This window comes from Cyanistes caeruleus, unplaced genomic scaffold (assembly GCF_971803275.1).
Source record: "Cyanistes caeruleus unplaced genomic scaffold, bCyaCae1.hap1.1 HAP1_SCAFFOLD_168, whole genome shotgun sequence".
NCBI lineage: Eukaryota > Metazoa > Chordata > Aves > Passeriformes > Paridae > Cyanistes > Cyanistes caeruleus.
This window is the reverse complement of record NW_028255956.1, coordinates 169,104-192,491: the sequence shown is the minus strand read 5'-3', so window position 1 is coordinate 192,491 and position 23,388 is coordinate 169,104. Positions and strand designations below refer to the sequence as shown.

Here is a 23,388-nt window from a genome sequence, read left to right as displayed (position 1 = left end):
TCCTCCTCTGGACTACCAGAAGAACCCTGACTAGGGAATACAGAACAGAATCAGTTTCATGTCCAGCAGTTCCACAGGAAGTTACACTCTTTTGGGACATTAAACAATTCAATCTTAATTTACTCTGAACCAAGCACCTAATCAAACCAGGTGACACTATAGTATGTTCAAGTTGCCTCTGGCAGGGTATATTTTATTTCAGCCTAAATCAGCTTCAAACTTGGTGGCAGAAAATCAAGAGTAGCTTAGTCATAATTCAACGAGTTTTAAAAGTTTCTCCAAACTTCAGATAGATTGTTTTTGTGTTTGAACCATTATTATAAGTAACAGAATACAGATTACATAGTGACTAGGTTTATAATAGTAATTCAGATAATAAAATATCCACTGCATCTTGCTCAAAGCAGTATTTATTAAAGACAGCATCAAGATAAGTCAATGCATAATGAAGTTTCCATCCTACAAATATGTAAACAAGTTGACAGCAAGTTATTACTATAATATAAAAATTAAAGCTTACATTGCATTTTTTTTAAAGCTACTACCTTCAGTCCAAATGTATATTCTGTGGTTTGTAGCATTTAACAATATAAGTTCTTGAAAAATGTTAAAATATTGCCTTTGCACATACGTTTTTGTAGAAAAAATACCTTAAAATACCAACTTCCCATTAATAAAAGCAACACCAAAAGTAAAACATATTTTTTTCATGAACAGTACGTTGAATGCGTCCAGAATTTTCTCCACCATTCTCTTTTACTAAGTTATCTTCTATTTTAAAATTCATTATATTTTGCAAAATGTATGTTGGATATTATTTGGTTATTTTCACATACCAAAGGAATTAGCAATATTGGCAATTACATTGTAATCAAAGTCCAGCCTAAGCTTATTTGCAGCTGAGGCCACCAATTTAATCCTCATCTCAGACTGGGTATTTTGGAAGTACAGTAGGCTCTTGCTAAGAAAGCTGTCAGTTCAGATATATTTTGGAAAGGCTTCAAACCTTTATACGATTTAAATGGAAATACATATTCTCCTTTAAAACACTTTTAAACCCCAAGTCTTTGTTCAAGTACACCAGTAGTCCTGTTGGTGGCAGTCAGTCAGTTCTCAGAAAACACTTTTTTCAGAAGATTAGATAATTTGGCATGAACTACATTTTACATTCCAAATCCACAATGAATAATAAACATCAATTTTTAACATTTTTTTCAAGAAGTTTCCTGTAAGAGCTAGACAGATGACTTCTGCAGTTGCTAAGGCAAGAAAAGTTTGAAAATTTCGTGTAACTAACGTTAAAAGATTGTAATATTTCAAACCCAAACTAAATTAAATTCAGTAAGGAGAACTATGTATCACTGGGATGAAAGCTAATCATGTCATTGTGTGCATTGTTAGCATCAGCTAACAATGAACAGTAAGAGGAAAAAAATTAAGATAATCCAGTGAACAAATTTGGGAATGAATTCAAAGATCAAAATCAGTCTGAGATAGAAAAAGAAAATATTTTTATAGTTGGCTATTAGAATGAAGACAACAGCTAGGAAAACATTGAAGATTTGATCATGTAAGATCTGAAAGAAGTACATTTTTTATGCAAACAGTAATGAATATTAATAACACTGCCAGCTTTCCTAATTCCATGCAAGTTCCAGATAGAGGAGTATTTATTTAGTCTTTATCACTACTGAGCTGGCAAGTTAAGTCTGCCAGAAGTTACAGCCTCAGGTACATAGAGACACATAGAGCAACTTCCTGACAAGAGTGTGGTAGAGCCTAAAATACTTCAATGATCTCTAGTCCTAGAGATGGGGTAAAAACACAACTCCCAAAACAGGATCTACATGAACTTGTAACAGGAACTGTAATTCTGAAAAAATGGCTTACCCTACTCCTTCATGCAGGATTATGACTTGTAGAAAGAGGATCTTTTTTTGCATTGCTTGCTGGTAAAACAAGCATGATTAGTTACAGAAAACTCTGTCAGCAAATGCTCAACTATACAGTAAGAGTGTCCATCTCAGGCCCTGGTTAGTCTACTATTCAGAGACTGGTGAGATGCAAATACAAGAGCTCTAGGTTCCTTAATTTCTTATGTACCTTAACATACAGACAAGCCTCAGGGAAACAGATGAGAAGCACAAACACTCCTGGGGCAGAAGCCCCACACTCCCAGGGAGGTTTTTTTTTTGATCACTTCTTGCCTACATCTCCTTAGAAAAGCTGGATAACTAGGTACAGTTTTGTTTAGGGGATGGGAGTTTTGCACTGTATTCATTTGGGAGACAGCAGCCTTCCTGTCTTCTGGTATCAAACTGTGTTTCTGAGTTAAGTATTACAAACTTCATCCTTTTAATCACACATGGCCTGCTGGGACTTCTCACTAAAGCACCGAGGTTCCTCAGAGATGCTCTAAGTGCTGTTGCATTTTGAGCACAGCTTTGCACATGGCTTGCAGACATTTCCCACAGCTAGACAGCAACAACACCAACAGCAGATGATTGTCAATACCTGGGGGAAGGTCTGAGGATTGAAGTCAGAGATCCAAGGATATGAGGAATCCATGCTATGTTCTCTTTGAGGCAAGTCACAAGGTCTGTCCCAAAGATACATAATAAACTACTATCTGCAAGAAATGGGTTGTTTCTCCCTAAAGCCACAGTAGAATATAGTAACACAGAAAATTAGAATCAGTCTAATTCTCAGAACTGCAGAAAATAATACCAAAGGTGACCTAAAAAAGTAATTTTGACAAATCACTGCATTGAAAGTCATTTCAAAATTAATCTCTGTGTAGATATGCCATGGGATTCTAGGTTATAAAATGATTGACTAAATCAACTAGATCTTTAGAAGAAGCTATTTATATGCAAATATTTTAGTAATAACTTTAGCAATAAAAAAAAAGTACTACACAGACCATCTTAGAATCCACATATAGTATGAAATATACACTCATACATGTTCTAAAGTACATATATATAAAAATATATTTTTTCTTAAAGCAGTGTAGAGCAAAACTAAACCAGGGCCTGACTAACCTATCATATATGACTTTACGGCAGCATGACTTGAACACACAGCTCATGGGCTGATAAGATCCCTGAGGTGCATCACTGGAATTGCTACAAGTTTTACTTGCCACAATTTTAACCAAAATCTGACTTAAATCATGTTATATCTCTTTAGATGGAGGAAGACAGACACAAACAAAACAACCCACAAACAAAAAAAAAAACAACCCCAAAACCACAAAACCTACACAGCCCAGTAATACATAGAAAGGCACCTGATAATGTCATTAGTAGCAGATATCTACAGCATCCTAAGTGTACTTAAGGAATCAAGATGAATTTTAAAAATATCATGAAATACAAGAATTGCTGCCATTCAAAATGTAACTCTAGCCTATGTAGCAAGTCACTAAAATGATGTGCAGTTGTAAATCATTAAGAGTGTGCAAAACTATATAGTTTTGCATAAAGTGCTGTATGTACCCCAGTTTGCTAAGCTTGGCAATATGACACAAAATGATGAAGTTAAGGATGTATCCTACCTACCTCATCTTTCCTTTTCCTTTCCCACCATCACCCACTGTCTTTTAAACTGTACATTTAAAAATTACAAAAAGGCCTTTTCAGGAATTGTAGTTCAGAAAAATGTTTCAAGTATATTTATCTTTCAGTGTAAACTTGGGGACACTATGGTTCAATTTTCACAAGCTCTACATACTTACAGCTTCTTTTAATTCAGTCTGATTTGCAATTATTTCAATCTGTTCAATACCTCTGGCAAAGGAGTATTTCCTATTACTCCTATTTAAGGAGTGCTGAAATCCATGCTGTAACTTGTCCAGATTTAAATCTAAACATGACACAATTATAGAAAAACAGAGTAATACTTTATCTGATCACTTGGGCTCACAAAACCAAGTCCTACCATATCTGTCCATACAGACTCATTCTAGGCATTGTACACAGATCTTTAACACTTGAATTCAAGTTACTATAGTACAGCAGTTTCTCTTGCAGGAATTGTGCAGTACACTTAAAAGTATACAACGGGTCTCTTCTTTACTCTGTATTTTAGTGATCCGTATCGTATCTGAGGGGAAAAACAAAATTATAATGAAGTACTGAGTCACATGAAACGGAAATATGATTCACCTCCCCACTAATCCTGTTTAGCAAATGTCTTCCAATGTGCTTTGGACACCCAGTTTCACTAAGAGAATCTACCTATGACTGAATAAGATAAAGTTTCAACAGAATTGGGCAAGAAGAGTAAGTATCAATTGTTTTCCTGGAATGACCCAAAAACTTTTATGAGACTTCACAGAGATTTATACTGGAGTATCTTTAAATTTTGTGATGCATGCACTAGGATGCTAACTAGGATCTTCTCTTTGTAGATCACAAAGAGTCAGGCTGTTTGTCTATGGCAACTAAAAAATTCTGAATATTCTTTATCTATTAAACAGCAGATGTTTAAGTGTGCACAACACACAGATAATATTATTGTTATCCATACCCCTTTCAAGGCGAACACTTCCTGAAATTAGGCTTGGTGGTGCCAAAATTAGCATTTCAAACACAGAGTCTGTTTCATCTCCTCTCCCTTGCTCCTTGCTTCATTAATTTCATACATATATTTCCCCTAAACACTCCAAACTACAAAAGCTCCAAACTTAAATATTGTTGTCACATGCTTTCTTCCCCATTTAGCATTCTGGAACCCAGTTATTGTTGACAACTTCTCCAATATTAAAAATAAAAATAAATTTCTGCACTATGAATAATGCCAATATACACTGAAAGAACAAACTCAATTAACCAGGATTATACTTGCCTCTTTACGGCCTTTAATAGTTTTCACAGATTTCATACTCTGAGTTCTGCAAAGGCCTTTCTGAGCAAACATTTCATCCTCTGAATGTGTCCCCTCCATCTCTTCATCTGTTTTATCATCTCCAGGATTTTTTTCCAGTGGGGTCTTGTAACCTTTAGAAAAAAAATATTTTAAAAATAGTAGCTGTAACTTTTTGACTTCTAAGAAAGCAGTGATTTTTATCTTGATTTATGCTTTTAGATGATGTGCTTATTTCAAAACAGAAACATCTACTTTGCCACGAGTTTGGTACTTCTAATCCTGCCACTTGGTTCCACAGGTATGTAATGCAGTGCTTCTTCAGTTGTCAAGACTGAAATCACAAGTTTGCTGACATCTTCTACTTTACACTGAACTGCAAAAACTTCAGTGATCATCTAAAGAAGTACATAAGATTTTAGGACACAATCCACATGAGAAGGTGGTTACACTTATAATAAACCTTTAAAGATCCCTCCCAATACAAACCATTTGATGACTTGCATTCATAGGATCTTTCTTCATACACTCATCCTCCTGCATTTTTAATACCAAAGTTTCTTTCATTTCGGTAACACACCAAAGTACTGTTAACATACTACAAAACCAGGACCAAGATTATTACCTAAGACTCTCACTAGAGGGCACTAACTGCTTAAAAATACACTCCGAAAGCTCCTTGGGGTCCAGCAGCCCCGAATCTCCACCACAAACCTATCGCAAAGCTACCAAATCCAGTCTGATTCCTTCCTCCACTGAACACTCCTTTTATCCCAGAATCTACTGGCTGTAACACTCAGGAACACCTTTTAGACTCTAAACCAAATTTTATCAATGACCTGTGTACATTTTATCTTAGGCCGATATTTTATTTAGGCTTATCTAATTTTTTTCATCATTTTTTTCCCTAGAAATTAGAATCACATCATCCATTCCACAGCTACTTGAGACAAACATTCGGTCATTCTCTTCTGCCATTTTAGAGGCAACATGTCTCTGCTTCCAGTACAGTTTCAATTAATCTTTTTCAATACAGAAGATTTGAATCACATCTCTTTCTCTGTTTCAGAGTAGCAGTGTTTGCAGTGACACCAATACTTTTTTATCTGCATTTGTAATACCTGATGCATCGGCATCCCATCTGCCTTTTCCACAGCAAGAGCACTGCCAGCTCAGCATCATCCTACAATCCACATCCTACAACTAGGCCTTTTAAATCAATTTGCACAGAACTCCTGGCCCAGACAAAAAATAAGATCCAGCTCAGCACAAGAGAATATTGCTACACAGTGTTCCTAAATCTATGTGTACTTTTGATCTTTTTTAAGTTCCTAATGCTGAAGAAAATTCAAAGAAAACATGAAAGGTGTATGCTAGATGAGACCAGGACCAGAAAAAATTCATTAAGTTCAACTAGCTGTAAGAAAGCTTTTTGACATTTGAGATTGAATCTCACAATCGGTGATTATTTATATAGTATAAACTGAAGAATTTTTTAAAAAAAATTAGAGCATTTTTAAGCTATTTCAGATAGGTAAATAATGCTCTCTTACTGAGGAACAGATCCTGCACGACAGCTGCAGTGACATTATCTCTAGTGCAGCTCTTTGTGAATTCTTGGCTTTCTCTCCAGCCAGAGGCTCCAGTTCACACTGCCCTGCACAGGATACCTTCTGGAAACTCCAATTCAGATTAGGTCCCTTCAGCTGGTCACCTATTCCTTAGAATGGGCTAGCACACTATTCATGAAATTCCTTGGACCCCACAAATGCTATCCCTCCCCAAAATGGAGGGATGAGAAGGAATGACAGTCTTAAGTGAAAAGAAATAGCCCAGACCCACTTCTTTTGTGGGAAACAGCAGTTCCTATACATCACAGTCTTGCTATTTAAAAATTACGTAGTTACCAGACCTTCATCAAAACCTCCCTTCAAGCATCACAAGCTCAAGGGCAAAGTGATGATGACAATAACAGTATATGTAACATAATAATGAAATAATACTATCTTTCAACAAAACCATATATTGATCACCACACACCATCTTCTGAGTGTTAATAGACATCGGTCTATTATGATAACTTGATGCCTTTATTATTCGTATCATCATATACAATTTTACATTTTGATCTATTACTACAAACCTGGTGTTGTGGTTTTAAAGCAGTAACTAAAAAATCACTAGAAAACTTACTTATTTCTTGCTGTGAGATGTGGATTAGAACAAGAGCAAAACAGGCTTAAAACTTAAAAGGAATAAAGAAAGTTTATTAACAAAAACTACAAGAATAAGAAACCAGAATAAAACCTCCAGAACAACCCTTTTCTGCCTCACTACCCAACCATTCCCTTCTTCACATGACAACATAGAGACAAAAAAACTCTTTTGTTTAAAACAGTCCCAATTCTTGCTAGAGTTTTTTCATCAGTCTTTGTAGAGAAACAGAAGTCTTCTTCTGCTATCTATGGAGTTTCTCACAAGAAAACTATTTCTTTTATAGCTTTTTATTTCTCTGATGCCAGCTGCCTGGAAATTCTGCCATCGGTTCTCTCCTCTCGTTTCACATCACTCTGAGGTGTGTTATGCGTCAAATGAGTCTAGGGATGTCATTTTTAAGGATGAGTTATTCAAAGGCAAAAGTTCTCTTCATGTGTCTCTGTGAGCTACTCTGGAAACAGAAGTGTTCTCTTTGCCTCTTAAAGGCTGCAAATCTTCAACTATTACTTCTCCCCCTCTGTTCCAGCATCTCACAGTACCACAACCACTTCACTATTTGCTCAAAATCCTCACTTTGAAACACTCCATTCCTCCCAATATACTGTCATGAATTAAAGGAGTTTTTTTCAGAACACTACTGTTCATCTCCATAGCTTTAACAGAAAAATATTTCAGCTTATTAAAGCATCTTCTTCTTTCTCTACCTCCTCTGAGGCTTAATTCCTTTCTTCACTATCTTTGATAGTTTATAGGGTCTCTTTTACATGCTGATCACTTTCTCTCTCTGGAAAAAAGGATTAATCTGCAAGTCTCATCTGGGTAATGAAAGGGTTAAAATCTTGCCCAGGCCTGGTAGGTGGTTCTGTTATCTCTGCCAGAGCGGCGGCTAGAGCTGTCTGCGATGGCCTCTCCTTACTTGGCAGTCTCTGGTAAAACTCAGCAGTGGCAGAAACAGCAGCCGAGCCGGGGGAACTGGCCTGACCCGGCCTGGGCCTGCTCACCTCCCCGCCACTCCCCTCCGTGGCCTTGTCTGGCCTGCTGTGGGGGAGGAGGAGGCTGAGCCGGAACCTGTTACCTCTTCAAAAGTCAGAAACCAAAGAGAACAAGAAATTCTCGGGTTTAGGTCTTAAAGTAGGTGTTCACAGGTTGATCTCACTTTTCAATGGTCAAAACCACTGTCAGTTCTCAGAAATAGCTAGTTATTGGTCGGAGAAAAAACTCCCATCAGCCTCCAGCAGTTTTAACTTCCCTAGCTCTCAAAGCTAATATTAAAGGTGAAGAACTTAACAGATATATATAAAGCAGGAGATTGGGAATACTAGTATCATAAAGTCACCCCAGGACACCTGGTGAAGTAATTTCTATTAATTTTCTCTTTTATTTACTGAGCTTCCATATGTTTTCATGTTTAATTTCTTTTACATTTGTCACAGAAACACTACTTAATTATATAACATTTGACTTCCAATTAAGTTTTACTTTGGTAATAAATTCTTGTTGCCAATTGACAATGACAAGGAGTAATGAATACAGTGTGATTACACTGGGAGTGGATGAGAGAAGAAAGTCATTCAGGAAGAATTGAACTGCCATAATTTACTTTGAGTGTACTCTGTTTAAGTCTACTGGAGTTCTTTGAGGCCTTTTCCATTTAGAAAGAGGGTAAATGTATTTCTGCTCTTCCACTTTTGCTTTGGGTGAATTGTTCTTTTAGGCAGGGAAAAGAAAAGATACATACCTGAAGATTCACTTGCAGAGGCTCTGGTTTTCTTTTTAGCTTCTGGCAATGTCTGATAAGGTCTCTGTCCAACAGACTCATCTCCTTGTATAGTAGTCAAATCATGCATACTGAAACTTCTCAGTTTCTCAGTTATTGCACCTTGGCTCTGAAATACAACAACAGTATCTTCGGAAACCAGGCAGAGGTTTAACTTTGCTGCTCAGCTTGGGTTAAGATGTTTAAGCCCATGCTTCCTTGCTGCACAACAAAATACATTGAAGATACACATGCAGCTGCTTTACATCTGATTTAGGTATTACTTTTACCCATGCTTAACTGTACATTGCTTGCAGATGACAAAGTTACACAAGCTAGCAGCTTAATTACAAATGCTGCACTTCACTTCTTTAATCAGAGCAAAAAAAGACGTGGGTGAGGGCAAGTGTTTAAAAGAAACACACATCAGAAATGTTAACTTCAAACATAGCAGCTCAAAGTAGCATGACAGTAACACCTGCATTTTAAAGAGTATGGTGGGAGATAGTTTTCTTCTGCTATTTTATATTTTATCCTCCACAAATCTGAATAAAGTGAAGGAGAAACATGTTAAAAATACACTCTGTAACATTAATTCAAATAACTGAGAAACTGGCAGCACTACAAAAAGAGCTCCAGTTGACAGAAACTTGAAACTACAAACCAAAGAGGTCCAGCCTGGACTACAGGATAGCAAGTTCTCTTACTAGTATAGCTTTACTGACATAATACCAATGCAAAATCGAATGCTACACAGGAGAATAGTTAATCACATATGAACATTAAGTATTCCTTCTCCAATTGTCTTCACTTCTTTTCTGTATGGAACATATGGAAATTTCCCTGTTGGAAAGAAAGGTCATCCAGCAGCTCTTTCATCTTACATTAGATGATGTTACTACTAAAGCATTAAAGATAAATTTATTACACAAGCAACTAAAAGAATATGACCACGAGTAAAGTACTCAAAGTCATGTTAAAATAACACCAAATTCTTCCCTCTCTGGCATAAGGCAAAAAATAACCATTTTAGGGAAAGGTTAACAAGCCTGTGCATGAATTCCACTTCAAGCAAGTGTTAAAATAGTTAATTTCATTCTTACAAATGAAGATTTTAAGTAAAATTCTTTGTTTGATCAGCATGTTAGCTAGCAGGAGCAGAAACCTGGGTACAATTCCATACAACTTTTTCTGCAACAGCACCAGCAGAAGGCAATTCTGGTGTTGCTGGCCACAGCCGTTTGTTCCCGCACTTATGACAACAACTGTTTGCCATTGGTAGACCAGCATACTGAATTATTCCATGCTAAGAATAGCCATGTAAAGTGAAGAGACAATTGAATGAAAGCTATTTGAGTTTGCTTGGGTACCAAAGGGCAGGAGGGAAAAGTGGCTGAAACCTAATTTTAATTTTCTAATGACTAGCTATTAGTACAATATATAAAATTAACATAGTGAACAGAGTGCTATTTAAGCACAAGAAACCTATTATAATTCTTACTCCACCATTCATACATTGTCACCAAACAATAACAAAGAAAAGGTTTCTTGTGAGAGAAGTAGGAGCCTTAACTTTTCTCTCTCTTTCTACAAACTTGTATGATTACTCAGTTCTCAAAAACTTAAGTACAGCTTGCCTTTGAGTTAAAAATGCCCTATGAATGCTGTACAGTGTCTGTATTAAAGGTTATAGAAATTCTGAAGTTATGGATGCTAAATCTGAACCACAGTGCCTGTACAAATTGCAGGCCGCATGGCTCCTCAGGCTGCCTGAGAAAATAGCCTGAGAAAAATATGAGAAGGAATTAAAACAATTCTCAGGGACACTAAACAGCCTTGCAGATGTTGTTTTGCAGTCTCTTGTTTTCCCTTGCAGGAGGGAGTCAGAGGGGTTGTGTGCCACTGACCAATGATGGTGATGTAGCACTTTGTTAACCAATAAGAGTTTCTTTTCTGTACTTTCCACATATCTGTCTATAAGACAGGCCTGAAGTAATAAACTAAGGAATTCTCGTGTTGTGACTCCCTTGAGAGTTCAGTGTCATTCTTTCTAGCCGTTCCTAATCGGAACGACATATGGTGACCCGGATGTGATGTTGAACCGACCCCTGAGGTCCGGTAACCCGACGTGAAGTGCAGCCGACCCCCGAGGTCAGAAAGCAACTGACGTGACATCTGCTAATCCCCTGAGAGTAAGCAGCGAGCGGGAAAAAGCCAGCCCTTCCCCCTAGAGGGGTAAGTAGAATTCTCCCAGGCTTTCCTAGAGGAAGCTGGTTCTGGAAACCAGCAGGATAGTGGAGCCCTGCCGGTGAGCGGGCTTGGAACAGCCTACCTTGGTAAAGCAGAGCTCAAAATCCCGGTCTGAGCCGATAGCGTGTGCATAATTGCATTCGCGGAGCCGCCAAGATAAAGTCCTCATAATGGAGAACTGTACTTCAGCTGATGAACAGCTTGCCTACCTTGCATGGCAGGATGCCCTGCCCTGCATGGGACTCAGTGTTTCTGAAGATGCCATGCGTGCTTTATTTCAGTGGGTGAAAGAGCAAGGTTTTGATATAACTATGGACAATGCCTTTGATCTCGAACTTTGGCTGTCGATAAAGAACCATTTATAGTCGGAATTCATTAACGGAGATATCAGCGTGTGTAGCCTGGCAGCCACCTAGGAAGTGCTTTTTAAAGCGCTGAAACGGAGCCAGTCTGAGGACAGCGAAACCGGGATGAGAAACTTTGATGCCAGGGGTGCCTCCTTTGTACAAAATGAGAAACTGAGAGATAAGACCGTAGATGAGCAGCGTAGCGCTCCCGCGGCTCTGCCCGGACCCTTAGAGAACTTTAACCACGGGCAGGAACAGTTTGCGAACCAGAGATCTCCCTCTCCAGAAAAGTTTGAGCGCCCGTCACCCACGGAGCTGAGCGCGCGGGCTTTGCCAACGGGAAAGCGGCAGGCAAGCAGAGACTGCCCGCCTCCGCCTGTGCCACCCGCAAAGCCTCCGCCGGCGCCAAAAGCGCCACCGCCGGCAGCCGCAGAACCTCCTTTCTCCAGCCCCTCTGCGCTGTCCGAGCTTCTTCCTTCTGTGCCACGAACAGAAGCGCAGACACCCCCGCTGCGGCCCATCCGAGGTGCCGGCGGAGAAGCGGCGGGGGGGGGAGAGGGGGAGAGCCCAGGCCTCCCCTGCGCTCTCCCACGCTCCAGCAGAGAGGCGCGGGGGGGGGGGAGGGGAGCGAGCCTCGCTCCCCCCGTGCGCGCCTGCGCGACCCGCGCATCCGCGAATCCGCACTCACCTCGCGCTCGCCCACACTCCAGCAAAGAAATGGCGGGGGAGAGGAGTGAACCTCGTTCCCCCCGCGCTCGCCGGCCGGCACCGCGTCATGTGCAGACCGTGCTGCGGGAGCCGGGCCGAGCTCCGCCGGCCCTGTGCTGTCGGGTTCTTCTCCTGCGAGCCCAAGTGTTCCCGCGGGACAGGGCTGGGGTGCCGCGAGCGGTGCCCCGGCCGGAGCGTGTCACCCCCGCCTTCCACTTTGTTAACCAATAAGAGTTTCTTTTCTGTACTTTCCACGTATCTGTCTATAAGACAGGCCTGAAGCGATAAACTAAGGAATTCTCGTGTTGTGACTCCCTTGAGAGTCCAGTGTCGTTCTTTCTAGCCATTCCCAATCGGAACGACACTGAAGTCAAATTGATTTCCCCAAAATGGCTTAAGACAGGTCTCCTAAGGTTCCTCCTAAGGCAGAAAAAATCCTGCCCTTCCACTACTCCACTTCTTGCACTGAAAAGCATTTCAAGTAAAATACATCAGGAACCAGCTATACTTTATCAGCTGCTAGGACATGGAGAAGAAGACTGGAGAAAGAACTGCTTCTTTTGACAAGTAACAGCTTACAGTATATACATTACTCTGCTATAGCATAAAGACTGTTCATCAGTCCATGTCCAATGCTTGAAGAGGACTTAAGTCTCAGTCGCTGAATGCTGGTGAATATGTAAAATGGGCCTAGTTGGTTCACAGCAGAATCCATACAAATTCAGCACAATTCCACCCACCAAATGTGAAGAGTCTACTTAAAATAGTGACAGAAGCTGGTTTTGGCCAGCAGCAGAAGTATAGAAAGACACTTGTTTAGTTGCCCAGAAAGTTCATTCATCATGTGATATACTACAAAAAGACATTTGGAAATTGTATAGCAACTAAACATAACAACTAAAATACTAAGAATTCACATTACAAGCCTGTAGCTCTTATTTCACTGTAGATAAAGGACTAGATCCAAGCTAGGAACATTCAGCCCTATTTTCAGGTGAAGCTTTTGCATACAGAATTTTGTTTTTCAAAGGGAAAAAAAAAGTCAAGTATATGCCATAAAATAACATTGTGCCCTTAACCAAACTGCATGGTTGAGCTGGAGCTCCTGTGGTGCCTCAGAGAGGACGTAAATGGGCCCTTCGTTTCAGAACTACTTGCCAAGATGGAAAGTTTTACTCAAGTTACACACAGTTACACACAGAAAACATTGACAAGTTTGAAAGGATATGTATACAAATAAAGATGCAGTACACGTGCCTGAGAGTCACAGTAGGAATGGGAGTTGCACAACAACTGGACAGTCCCCATCACACATACTAACCCTATGTAGATACTCCCTACAGTGCCTCCAGTCTCTATCCCACCCCTGGGAACATCCAGTCTAGCCAAATCAAGATTGATATCTACTTTAACTCCACTGCATAGACTGAAGGACAAATTCAAGGTGTTCTGTGGGAGTGTACATATCACTGGGCTCACACTGCATGTAAGACTTAAGATTCTTCCACCCCCATGCCCAAAAGCAGCTGTTAATTGCTTTCTGCTGAAGCAAAGCATTCTGTGAAGATCTGGATTACTATCAGCTTAGGATAAAAGTCTGGCTGAAAAATATTAAATTCTTTCCTACTGCAGGAAATGTGTGATTAAATGTTCTCCACTGCAGGAAATGTGAGACTAACATTCACATTTAAAATAATGCTTTAAGAGCTTTGATATTTTGTTTGAAAGGTCAGAGTTACAGCTTGAAAGCAACATGTTTGCCCTAAAAACTGAAATTCAGTTGTAGGTGGAGCTGAAGAGGACCTCCTGCTTCCACTCCCATGCCATGGATATGGCAGAAGCTGCCAGCTCTCCCCAGATATACACACTCCAAGATGCTGCTCAGGAGAAGATGGCAGAGCAGTTACCACTGGTGGCCTGTTATACTGACAGTTCCTGCCAGTAAGGAAGGTATACATTAGGTTGCACTCAGGCCAGAGGCTGGTGACTAAATTACAGCATAAAAGATTGAGACACATATATTTACAATGCCAGGGGAAGAAAAAAAAAATTCAAAAAAAATCACACAACTTAGCACTAAAATTTCTATGTATGCAGACACTGAAGAGGGATGAACTGTGAAGTCTGTGTGTTGTCTTAAAGAAAATGCAAGTCTTTGAGAATGATTTTTCTTCATCATTCAATAGCATTTCCTAAAACATACTAACCATTTTTTGGAGTCCACATTCATTAACAGTGACCAATGTGACCAATTAAAGTCATAATATGTTTTTAAATCAATTTTTAAAAATAAATCAAGCCTATTTAAGGGTCTCCTTTCAAGACTACTTAGCCTCTGGTATGTTATTAGTATGCAGTCTCATCAGCTGACCCTCATAAATGAAATTCCATTTTCTATTCTGTTATTGAGCATGTGCTTTTACAGTCTGTATGCTTAACCCAGGGGAGTAAACAAACACCACTTTGTCTGCCTCAGGGACTCTTTGTTCTTTAAATTGGACTTGCACCCCCCACTGGCTAGGATCACTGACAGAAGCTGCCTGCCTCCCTTGGACAAGTTCTCAATGGACTCTACAGCATGCAGTACCCACATTCTCAGCTGTTCTCTCCCTGATCCAATCCAAGCTAACAGGGAATGACTTCTGTTCCCTCTCAGCCTGGAGAGGGACTCCTGTCCCGTGAATGACCTCTGCAGCATGACAGGCTGTTCCAGCAGGAAGGAGGATGAAAGCAGTACTGCTCCCCATAGTGATACTGGCTGTGTGCCACAGCTGGCTGCAAGATACCTCCTTCCTCTGCCATGTCCTGAGTGGGAACAAGGGGAAGTGTGAGCAAGGCCAGGAGAATAACACTCAATTAGCAAAAGGGCAGCAGATTCAGGATGACTAGAACACATTCAGAAAACACAGCCCTCAAAACATATTATCATCACCAATAACACTTTACAAATTAACACTATTTGTGTAACTCCATAAGCTGTGAAATACCCCCAGAGTATTTCACAGCTTAATTAGCAGTCCCCCTGCTCATAATGATAAAGACACCAGATTTCACTAGTAGCTCAAGAAATCTGAATGCATGGGTTGGCAGAAATTGAAACACAGAGGTAAGCATCATCTCAGAAGACCTGAAAAACGGAGGAGTATGAGATGTATCCAAGTATGAGATGTAGCACTGGAACCTAAGTGCTGTGAATATAATTCCCCCAAATCCATAATCAACTGAGCTATTGAGGTATCTTGTTTTTGATTCCTTAACTAATAAAAATTTCCTTATATACAAATTCAGCACAGACTATCATCTCTAAATTTCCTGAAATCAGGATTTTACAAAGATTTGTTTTCTGACATGCTTATTTAACACTATTTTGCTAATGTATTTAGTAGGTTTTGAAACACTACATTTTATATGACCAGTGGCTAACTAGTACCAGCTAAAAATACAGCATGAGAATGTAAGCTATAAGTCAATACTCTTGCCAAATACATTTAAATTTAACTATAGGGGAGAGGGTTTAAATCTATGTCAAATTTCAGTAGACTCACCTGGCCGGCTGCTCCAACCTCCCTAACAGAGCCAGCAAGCCTTTTAATGGTAATCCCCTATTCCTTTGACAACCCTTGAAGAAAATCACTCTCTCCCACATTTGATATTCAAAATATTTCAGCAAGTTTCCAAGCCATTTTTAACACCCTCCTAAAGTCACTATAAGCAGTTTTCTTGGGCACTTTAGTGTCTTTTGACATAGGTTTAATCTTGCACATGTTTAGCCTCTCCCCCTCTCCTAATTTGAGATCTGCTATGTCAGAATAAGCATGTGTGCTCTATTTAAAAAAAAAAAAAAAAAAGAATAGTGATGAAAGTGTGTCCTGATCCCACTACTTCAATTCAATTCCTGAAATCATATAGCATGCTCCACCAGCTCTTGGTGAAGGGATAATAATTTCACCTGCTAGAGGCAGCAATTAACTCTTGAAAAACAGGGAACAAAATTAAGAACGCATGCATTGTGTCCATTTGCTTGCATGAAGCAGGCATGCTCAGCATTTTGGAATGACAAACATAAGAGGCTTAACATGCCAAAATAAAGATTTTATTTATTTTATTTCAATGAGTCTTCTCTTTCATCTGTTTAAAAATCGTGCCTATTTTAGGTCTTGGTATTGTGGTGGGTTTTTTTCCCAAGCATCTGATCTGCACTGAACTAATTCTGTACAAATATTCATGAGCGTGTTTAACAAGTTTTAACAAAAAGAGCAGGCATCTTGCGAGTCACAGCTGAATAGCAATGAAGTCTAAACATAGACATTTCAGAAAAAGTTATTCATTATTTCAGAAAAAATTGAGCAGATATTGGTGTTATTTATTTTACAGTACTTCAGTTACACCCTAAAAGTTAACAAAGAAATATCCAACCATAGCCAAACATGAAGAACACACACAAATCATAGGAATCCTTACAGGCGCTTCTTGTAATAAATTTGTAATGCAAAGAACTTGAATTTTAGCATTTAGCAATTAAACTTTATTTCCCCATAGAGCACTTTGGGTGTTTTTTTGTTTGTTGGGTTTCCTTGGCTTGTTTAAATAACCTATTTTCACTCTGGATACTTTAATTCTTTTGGAGGTGCATTCTATTGCATTCAAAATTATTTCATGTCTTAAGGCATTATTAAGAATTTGAATAATGAAGAAGAAACCCACAGTGATCAAATGCAATCACTTTCTCAGTATTTTAGGCTCATTATGACCATATTTTAAAACAAAAAGTTACAATGCTATACCACCCACATGCATCTTTAAGAACAGAGAAAATGAGCAAACAAGATATACATGACTACTTTTCCAAAGCTTTTTGAGGTAGCATGTAAAAGTGTATTTTTTAGGAATGTCTTTTATTTATAATGCAGAAAGTTCACATAGAAGCCCAGACATTTAAGTTAATGCCAGCTGTACATACTCGACTTTGACAGGCAGGGATCTCTTCGTTGTTTTCTGTTATCTACAGACAGTGTTCAGGTTTTCAGTGCTGTTACTATGAGCACAATGGTTCCATTTATTCCCAGGAAGAAATTAATCATGATTGCCTTAAACCTGTGGTTTCACTTGGACATACAACTTTTTCTCTCTATCCCTTTTATTTTTATTTTTATTTTTTTTTTGTGTGTGTGTGTGTGTTTTGGTTTGAATTACTATTAGGTAGGATACACATTGTCTGAAGTATATTCCTTTCAGTGGTGCACAAATTGGTTACAATCTTACATATTAGCCTGTATTTTGTCTTTCTAGACCCAGAGCCCTCTGAAATATTAAAGGTAGTGAATTTTTGCAGGAAGGTAATCAAGGAAAAATGACAGATTACTTCATAATTTAATGGCAAATCCATGGCAAAGCAAATGTATTCTAAACACCAATAGGCAGGTTTATGCTTAGCATAATAATTTAATAATTCACTCAAGTTGCAAACAGGTTAATTGTGTCAAGATAATTTTTATCCATGGTAGTAGTCCTTCATGCCTAAATTCATTATGTGGCATTACCTCAGGATGATTGGAGAAAAACAGCAGAAAAGCCAGAAGTTCTTTAAAAAGTGTGTTTATCAGTAAGAAAGCACAACACAGACAGAAAAGAAACAATGGACATCTATGTTAAAAGCCTGCACAGAAAACTGAATGGTAACTTTTGAATTTAGAGTAAACCGATCCTCAAGAAATAACTGCAAGCCATCTTAAACAAAAAACCAACAAACGTACTATGAGAAGAGGGCTGCAAGCCTTTAATTGTGTCCCAGGATTTCAATACACTTGCAGAATTTATCTTTTTTATATAAGAGTGGTAAATCCCCAGTGCAATGACACTGTTTGATATCAAGCTCAAAAGCAATTAATGCAAGCAGAAACTTACCTTTACAGCTGCTGTCACTGCAGCAGTTGCTGCCAAATTCAACCCCTGCCTTCCAAAATTCACCATGGTCTCATAGCCTCTTTCTTTGGCTTGGACAATGTACTCATCAATCTCCTAAAAGAAAAACGTATTTAAATTTTAGAGGGCTGTTCATAAGAGAGCAAAGTTACCCCACAGTATTATTTTCCCATCAGTAAAGGAAGACAGAAAAAATATTTAAGAAAATATTTAATGGGATATATCTTTGTATACAGGTGTTTTATTCATTACAACTCTCTCATTTAAAAAATTATTATATGTGGTCAAACAAGAAGATAAAGTACATCACTTCAGTGCAGCTCAGAAACGTTGCAAAATGTTCCTTAGAGAGTGTAAGCTTAACTTGTTGGACAGAAGTTTTTCAAGAAATATCATGCATTTCAAGAAATAACATCATCTTACATGAAGAACTCAGTCAGCTTCCTAGAAAGGTAGAGTCAACTTGCAAAGAACTTCCAAACCCACAGCTTTGAAATAGTTAAGTACCAAGGACAAAACAGTTACGACATTTATCTCCAGCTCTGGTAAATGCCTGGAGTTGAAGATAAAGACTGCAAGGTACTTCCCAATAGTTTGCAGAGTACAGGGAAGTATCCCTCTAGCTCACAAAGTTGCAAGTTGTTTATTGCACAACATTCAGAATGTCAAGATACTTGCTCTGTTCCTATCAGTGACAGTCTTACTACCTGCTTTACCTAATAAAGGCCAAGCCTAGCACTGACCTTCAGGAATGCTCTTTTCTGTAGTGTGAGGTTTCTCAGTGCTTGTCTTCAGACCTTTGCTAATTGCTCTTTCCCCTAATCCAAACAGGATGCTGAAAAAGAGCTAAGCAGAGCTGTGTCCCTGTCATACTTTGATTAAAGCAAACCATCTTCTGGCTATTTTTATGTTTGGGTATTTACTGCTGCAGACTGGTTTACCCTTTAAACAAGTCTCTCCTCTTGTCAGTTTGCAAACCAAAAAAAGTCATTGATGTCAATCATCCTGAGAAGTGTTATTCCTCATTTATGCTAGAAAAAAATGTTAACATTAACAGCTTTCAGTAAAGCTGTGTTCATACATTCACATGCTTGCAGTAGAAAGTTAAACTGCTTCACTTCCACTTAACTGGGCTCCTCAGAGTGCATCAAGTAGAGCAGGGAACACGAAACGCTCATGTTAATAGGAAGCAGGACCTGGTCTACTCAGGCAAGTTAAACAAAAGCATAGACATGGACAATCATGTGCACTTGCTTCCGCTAGTCCAAATTCATGCTGCCTGGCAAGACAGTAACAGGCTGCTCTGCTCTTATACTGTATCTAGCAACAGCTTTTATTTCAGCATATGTTGTTTCCATATTAGGCATTAGAAATCTGAGAAGTTATTTCTTACCCTTTCTTTAGAAGAAAACAGTGGGTGGAGGAATTTTCTGTAGATTAAACTTGTCCCTCTAGTATATGGGGAAAGGAGCCAGATAACAAAAGCTATCTTCAATTCATAGTACAGTGGAAACCTACATACAAGTTAAAGGTTGCACAAAATCAACAACTGCAGTAGAAAATGCACAGTAACTAATCTTTATAAAGAGATCTATTTAAAAAACACAATTATATTAGCATTTAGGATTCTTCAAATACAAGAAGTTACATCAGACAAAAATTAAATGAGTTACGAATTTATGGACTGTCATTTAAGCAATCAAAACAGTTAATATGCTTGTTTTTCATTATATATTCCTACACAGAGAAATTCTAGGCCGTCCTTATAAGAGTTTCATTCTCGTATTCAGTTTCTACAGTGGAGCTAGAAATGTTATAATCCCTACTTCAAGTAACAGTGTATAGCAAATTTGAAAGCAGATGCTGTTCATCTATGCACCGAGATCTTTTCCTGTAAAATGGGCTATTAAATTAACATGACTTCTTTATATAAAATAAATCAATACAACTCAAAAAACATCAGAAACAAATATAGTTTCCTCTATAGTTCATAAAAAGCAGGGTCTTACCAAGAGACTGTTAGGTCAGTTATCGTTTCAGTAACTGTATAAAGAGCACACACAATCCAGTACATCATCCAGCGAACCTGAAAATTAAAATAGCATCTTCACTAAGAGCTTTAATTTCACTTTTAGACATAATATACTATACACAATACAGTTTTTTCAGAGTTAGCACAGCAAGACATTCAACAGTATCTCAGTCTTCATAAACCAGGTATCAGGTGAAATGATCAGGTGAAGATTCAAAAAGATTTCTGTTCATAAGTAGGATTGGTGGCAGCTGCAACAAGCTCAATGAAATGGCTGTGTCACCAGGATCACAAGCTCACATAGGCTGATTTCACAGATTTGATTCTCTCTCTACAAACCTTTAGCGATATAAAAAAAACCAGTGCGAGATCAGTAGATTATCCTAAGTATGGAAAACAAATCCCACCATGACACTAACAGATATTTCATTCTCTTCCACACTCAACCATATGTTCATACCATGCACACGAAAGTCAGCATTAGTGAAGCATCCCTTGCTTTCATTTCACAGTATGTGTTATTCAGCTTCACATTACCATTACATTCCACGTGTGTGATTACTGGTATGGTATTAACATGGAGGCAAGGCAACATAAAGAGCATTTGCATGGAGATTTTAATTCTATTTATATGCCAAGAACTACAAAATTCTTGTTAATTAAAAAGTTTATGTGTTAATGCTTCAGGGATTTACAGGTAGAAACCTATTTTTGTTTATGGCTTATACTATATATCATTGCTTTGAAATCAGACTTAAAGTTCTTAAAATAGTATAATTTGTTTTATAACAAGTAAGATAATCACTCCTTTTTCTTGAGCATTTGTTCAAATTTGGTTGCATAAACTGATTATATGTTTCAGAATAAATACTACAGAAATAGTTCCTATGCATTTGTCTTCCCTAAGCTATGAGATGCCAAATGCAATGTATTTCCAAAACGAGTCACTGCAAACCACCACTGGTTATTTGTACAAACTGAACATCCACATGTTCTTTAAATTCCTAGGAAAATACCCTGCAACAATACATAACCATTTAGAAACAAACAACCCCCCCAAAAAACCAAACCAACAAACAGTAAAACAAAACCACCACAACTGTTAGAGACTAGTTTGAGCCCTAAATTCACGGTACTCTCTTTCAAAGGGAGGATATATATATTCCTTTGAAGGTGTGTGTGTATATATATATATATACATACACACATACATACACACCTATATTTTCCTTATATATATATATATATATATATTCCTTTGAAGGTGTATATATATATATATATACACACATACATACACACCTTCCCACAGAGGATGTGGCTCAGATTTAATCTTCCCTTTTAAAACAATCTTATTTGTAGTGGACTTAAATAACTACTCTAAACCTAATGATACACTGCTGCCTATTTCATGGATGTGCATTATCGTTTAAAACCACTTCCTCTGTCAGAACTTGAGACCCATTTATCTTAAATGCTTTTCTGTGTTTCAGTTTGACAAGAAACTCAGTCATGTGATAACATTCTTCAATTTCTCAGAGGATTTAGATATTTTAGGGTTGAATAAACAAAGACAAATGTACACAACAGCTGAAGTCATTGCTGACAGGCCATGTGATATTTAGACTGGTGACCCTTCCATGAACCAGAGTCAACACCTGAATGAAAATCAAATCTAACCTTGCCCCATCAACTTAAGCAGAATGCAATGCAACCTTTAAGAATCCTTCCAAGACTGTATTTTTTCCCCAATATAATTTATCTAGGTTGTTCCTTCTTTAATCAACATCTGTTAATCCAGTTAAGAACAGTGTAAGTGGAATTTCTCCTGGGCTTCTAGGAACAGTAAAAATGTCTTGCAGGAGGGCACAAGAGATCTGCCAGGAGACCTCCTGAGGACTGGGCAAAGATTCTATAAATCACAAATCATATTCTAGTATGCAGTAACTAATGCAGTAGGTACCACAAGTATCAATGATGTAACAAATGAACATGTGTGACTTAGAGGGGTTTTCACACCAGAAAAAAAGAGAAAAGGACATGAAAAATTGAAGGTCAGATTTCACACTACTGAACACTATCACCTACTTTAAGTAACAGAATCTTCAACCAAGTTTTATTTTTCATGTTAAAAAAAGTGATTACAGATTTGTTTAGTTGAAGGTTTTTTTCCTAGCATCAAGTGTTAAGCTCATCTTTGTTGGTTTTGTCTGAAGCACATTCTTTCAGGTCAGGATTTTGAAGCCAGTATTTGAAAAGGCTGGTCTGTTCAGACATAAAAACTACATTTCAGATGCTTATTTCAAGTGCTTTGGTGCAATAGAGTGAAAAAACATCTCAAATATCTTAGTCAACTCCATTAAACCAGGATAATTGCAAGAACAAATAAATCTCCTCAAAGGCCTAGATTCTAATTTTTAGCACTGAAGTCCGTAAGTTTTTTAAATTACCATAAGCAGCACAACACCTTTTTTCCCCCCCAAAATAATCTTTGACCAATTTTCTGCATCATGAGCTACACAACAAGTCAAGATGTCTATTCTTTTTGTTTGGTTGGTTTTTAGTGGTGGAAGTAGTGGCTGGGTAAAATATTTTACTGTTACAAAGCTCTTATCAATTCAGCAACAAACATAGATGGCTTCTGAGCCACACAAAACCCTGGAAAGGAAGTTGTGCTTGGACCATAACGTGAGTGGCGGCAGACTTGTGCCATTTGGAAAGCTACATTTAAATCTAAAACCTTTACTGTGAAAGAAGATTAGCCAGTTGGGAAGACGACAGCCATGGATAATCCCTAAAACATATCTGGAAAGTCAACCCAATCACCAATGGAATGATAAGAATGCGCCACAAAATCTCCACCGATTCCCAGAAAATCCCACCAAATTCCCTAAATCTTCTCAAAACACAATCAAATTCCACAAAAATCCCACCAAATCTCCACAAATTCCCACAAAATACATGAAAAATCCCTCAAGATCCCTAAATCGCCTCAATATCCAAGAAAATTCCACAAAAATCACACAAAACCTCCACAAGTTTCCACAAAATCTAAGAAAAATTCCTCAAAATACTTCAAGTCTCCTCAAAACCACACAAAGTCCGTGAAAAGGCCCACAAAATTCCAGAAAAATCCCACAGAATCTCCACAAATTCCCACAAAATATAAAACAAATTCCTCAAAATTCTTCAAGTCTGTTCAGAATCCCACATAATTCCAGAAAAATCCACAAAAATACTGAAAAATCCCACAAAAATCCTAAAATCTTCTCAAAACATTAAAAAAC

At 38.2% G+C, this 23,388-nt stretch overlaps 1 protein-coding gene across 1 annotated transcript; it reads right to left on the bottom strand.

Moving 5' to 3' along the window:
- Nucleotides 1-394: 394 nt before the first annotated feature.
- LOC147645804 (receptor expression-enhancing protein 3-like) lies at nt 395-20,180 on the bottom strand. Its single transcript, XM_086874199.1, has 6 exons — nt 20,079-20,180; nt 19,463-19,583; nt 18,052-18,165; nt 8,825-8,972; nt 4,852-5,003; nt 395-4,107 (listed from the first exon to the last, which is right to left on the bottom strand). The coding sequence occupies exons 1-6, from the start codon at nt 20,144-20,146 to the stop codon at nt 4,051-4,053; spliced, it is 660 nt and encodes a 219-aa protein (XP_086730325.1). The 5' UTR covers nt 20,147-20,180; the 3' UTR covers nt 395-4,050.
- Nucleotides 20,181-23,388: the final 3,208 nt, after the last annotated feature.

Coding starts and splice junctions, on each gene's coding strand:
- LOC147645804 (XM_086874199.1), bottom strand. CDS start 20,146: ATGATGTACTGGATTGTGTGTGCTCTTTATACAGTTACTGAAACGATA. Junction 19,584..20,078: donor ACTGACCTAACAGTCTCTTG/GTAAGACCCTGC, acceptor ACTTGTATGTAG/GTTTCCACTGTACTATGAAT. Junction 8,973..18,051: donor CAGTGACAGCAGCTGTAAAG/GTAAGTTTCTGC, acceptor GTTGTATTTCAG/AGCCAAGGTGCAATAACTGA.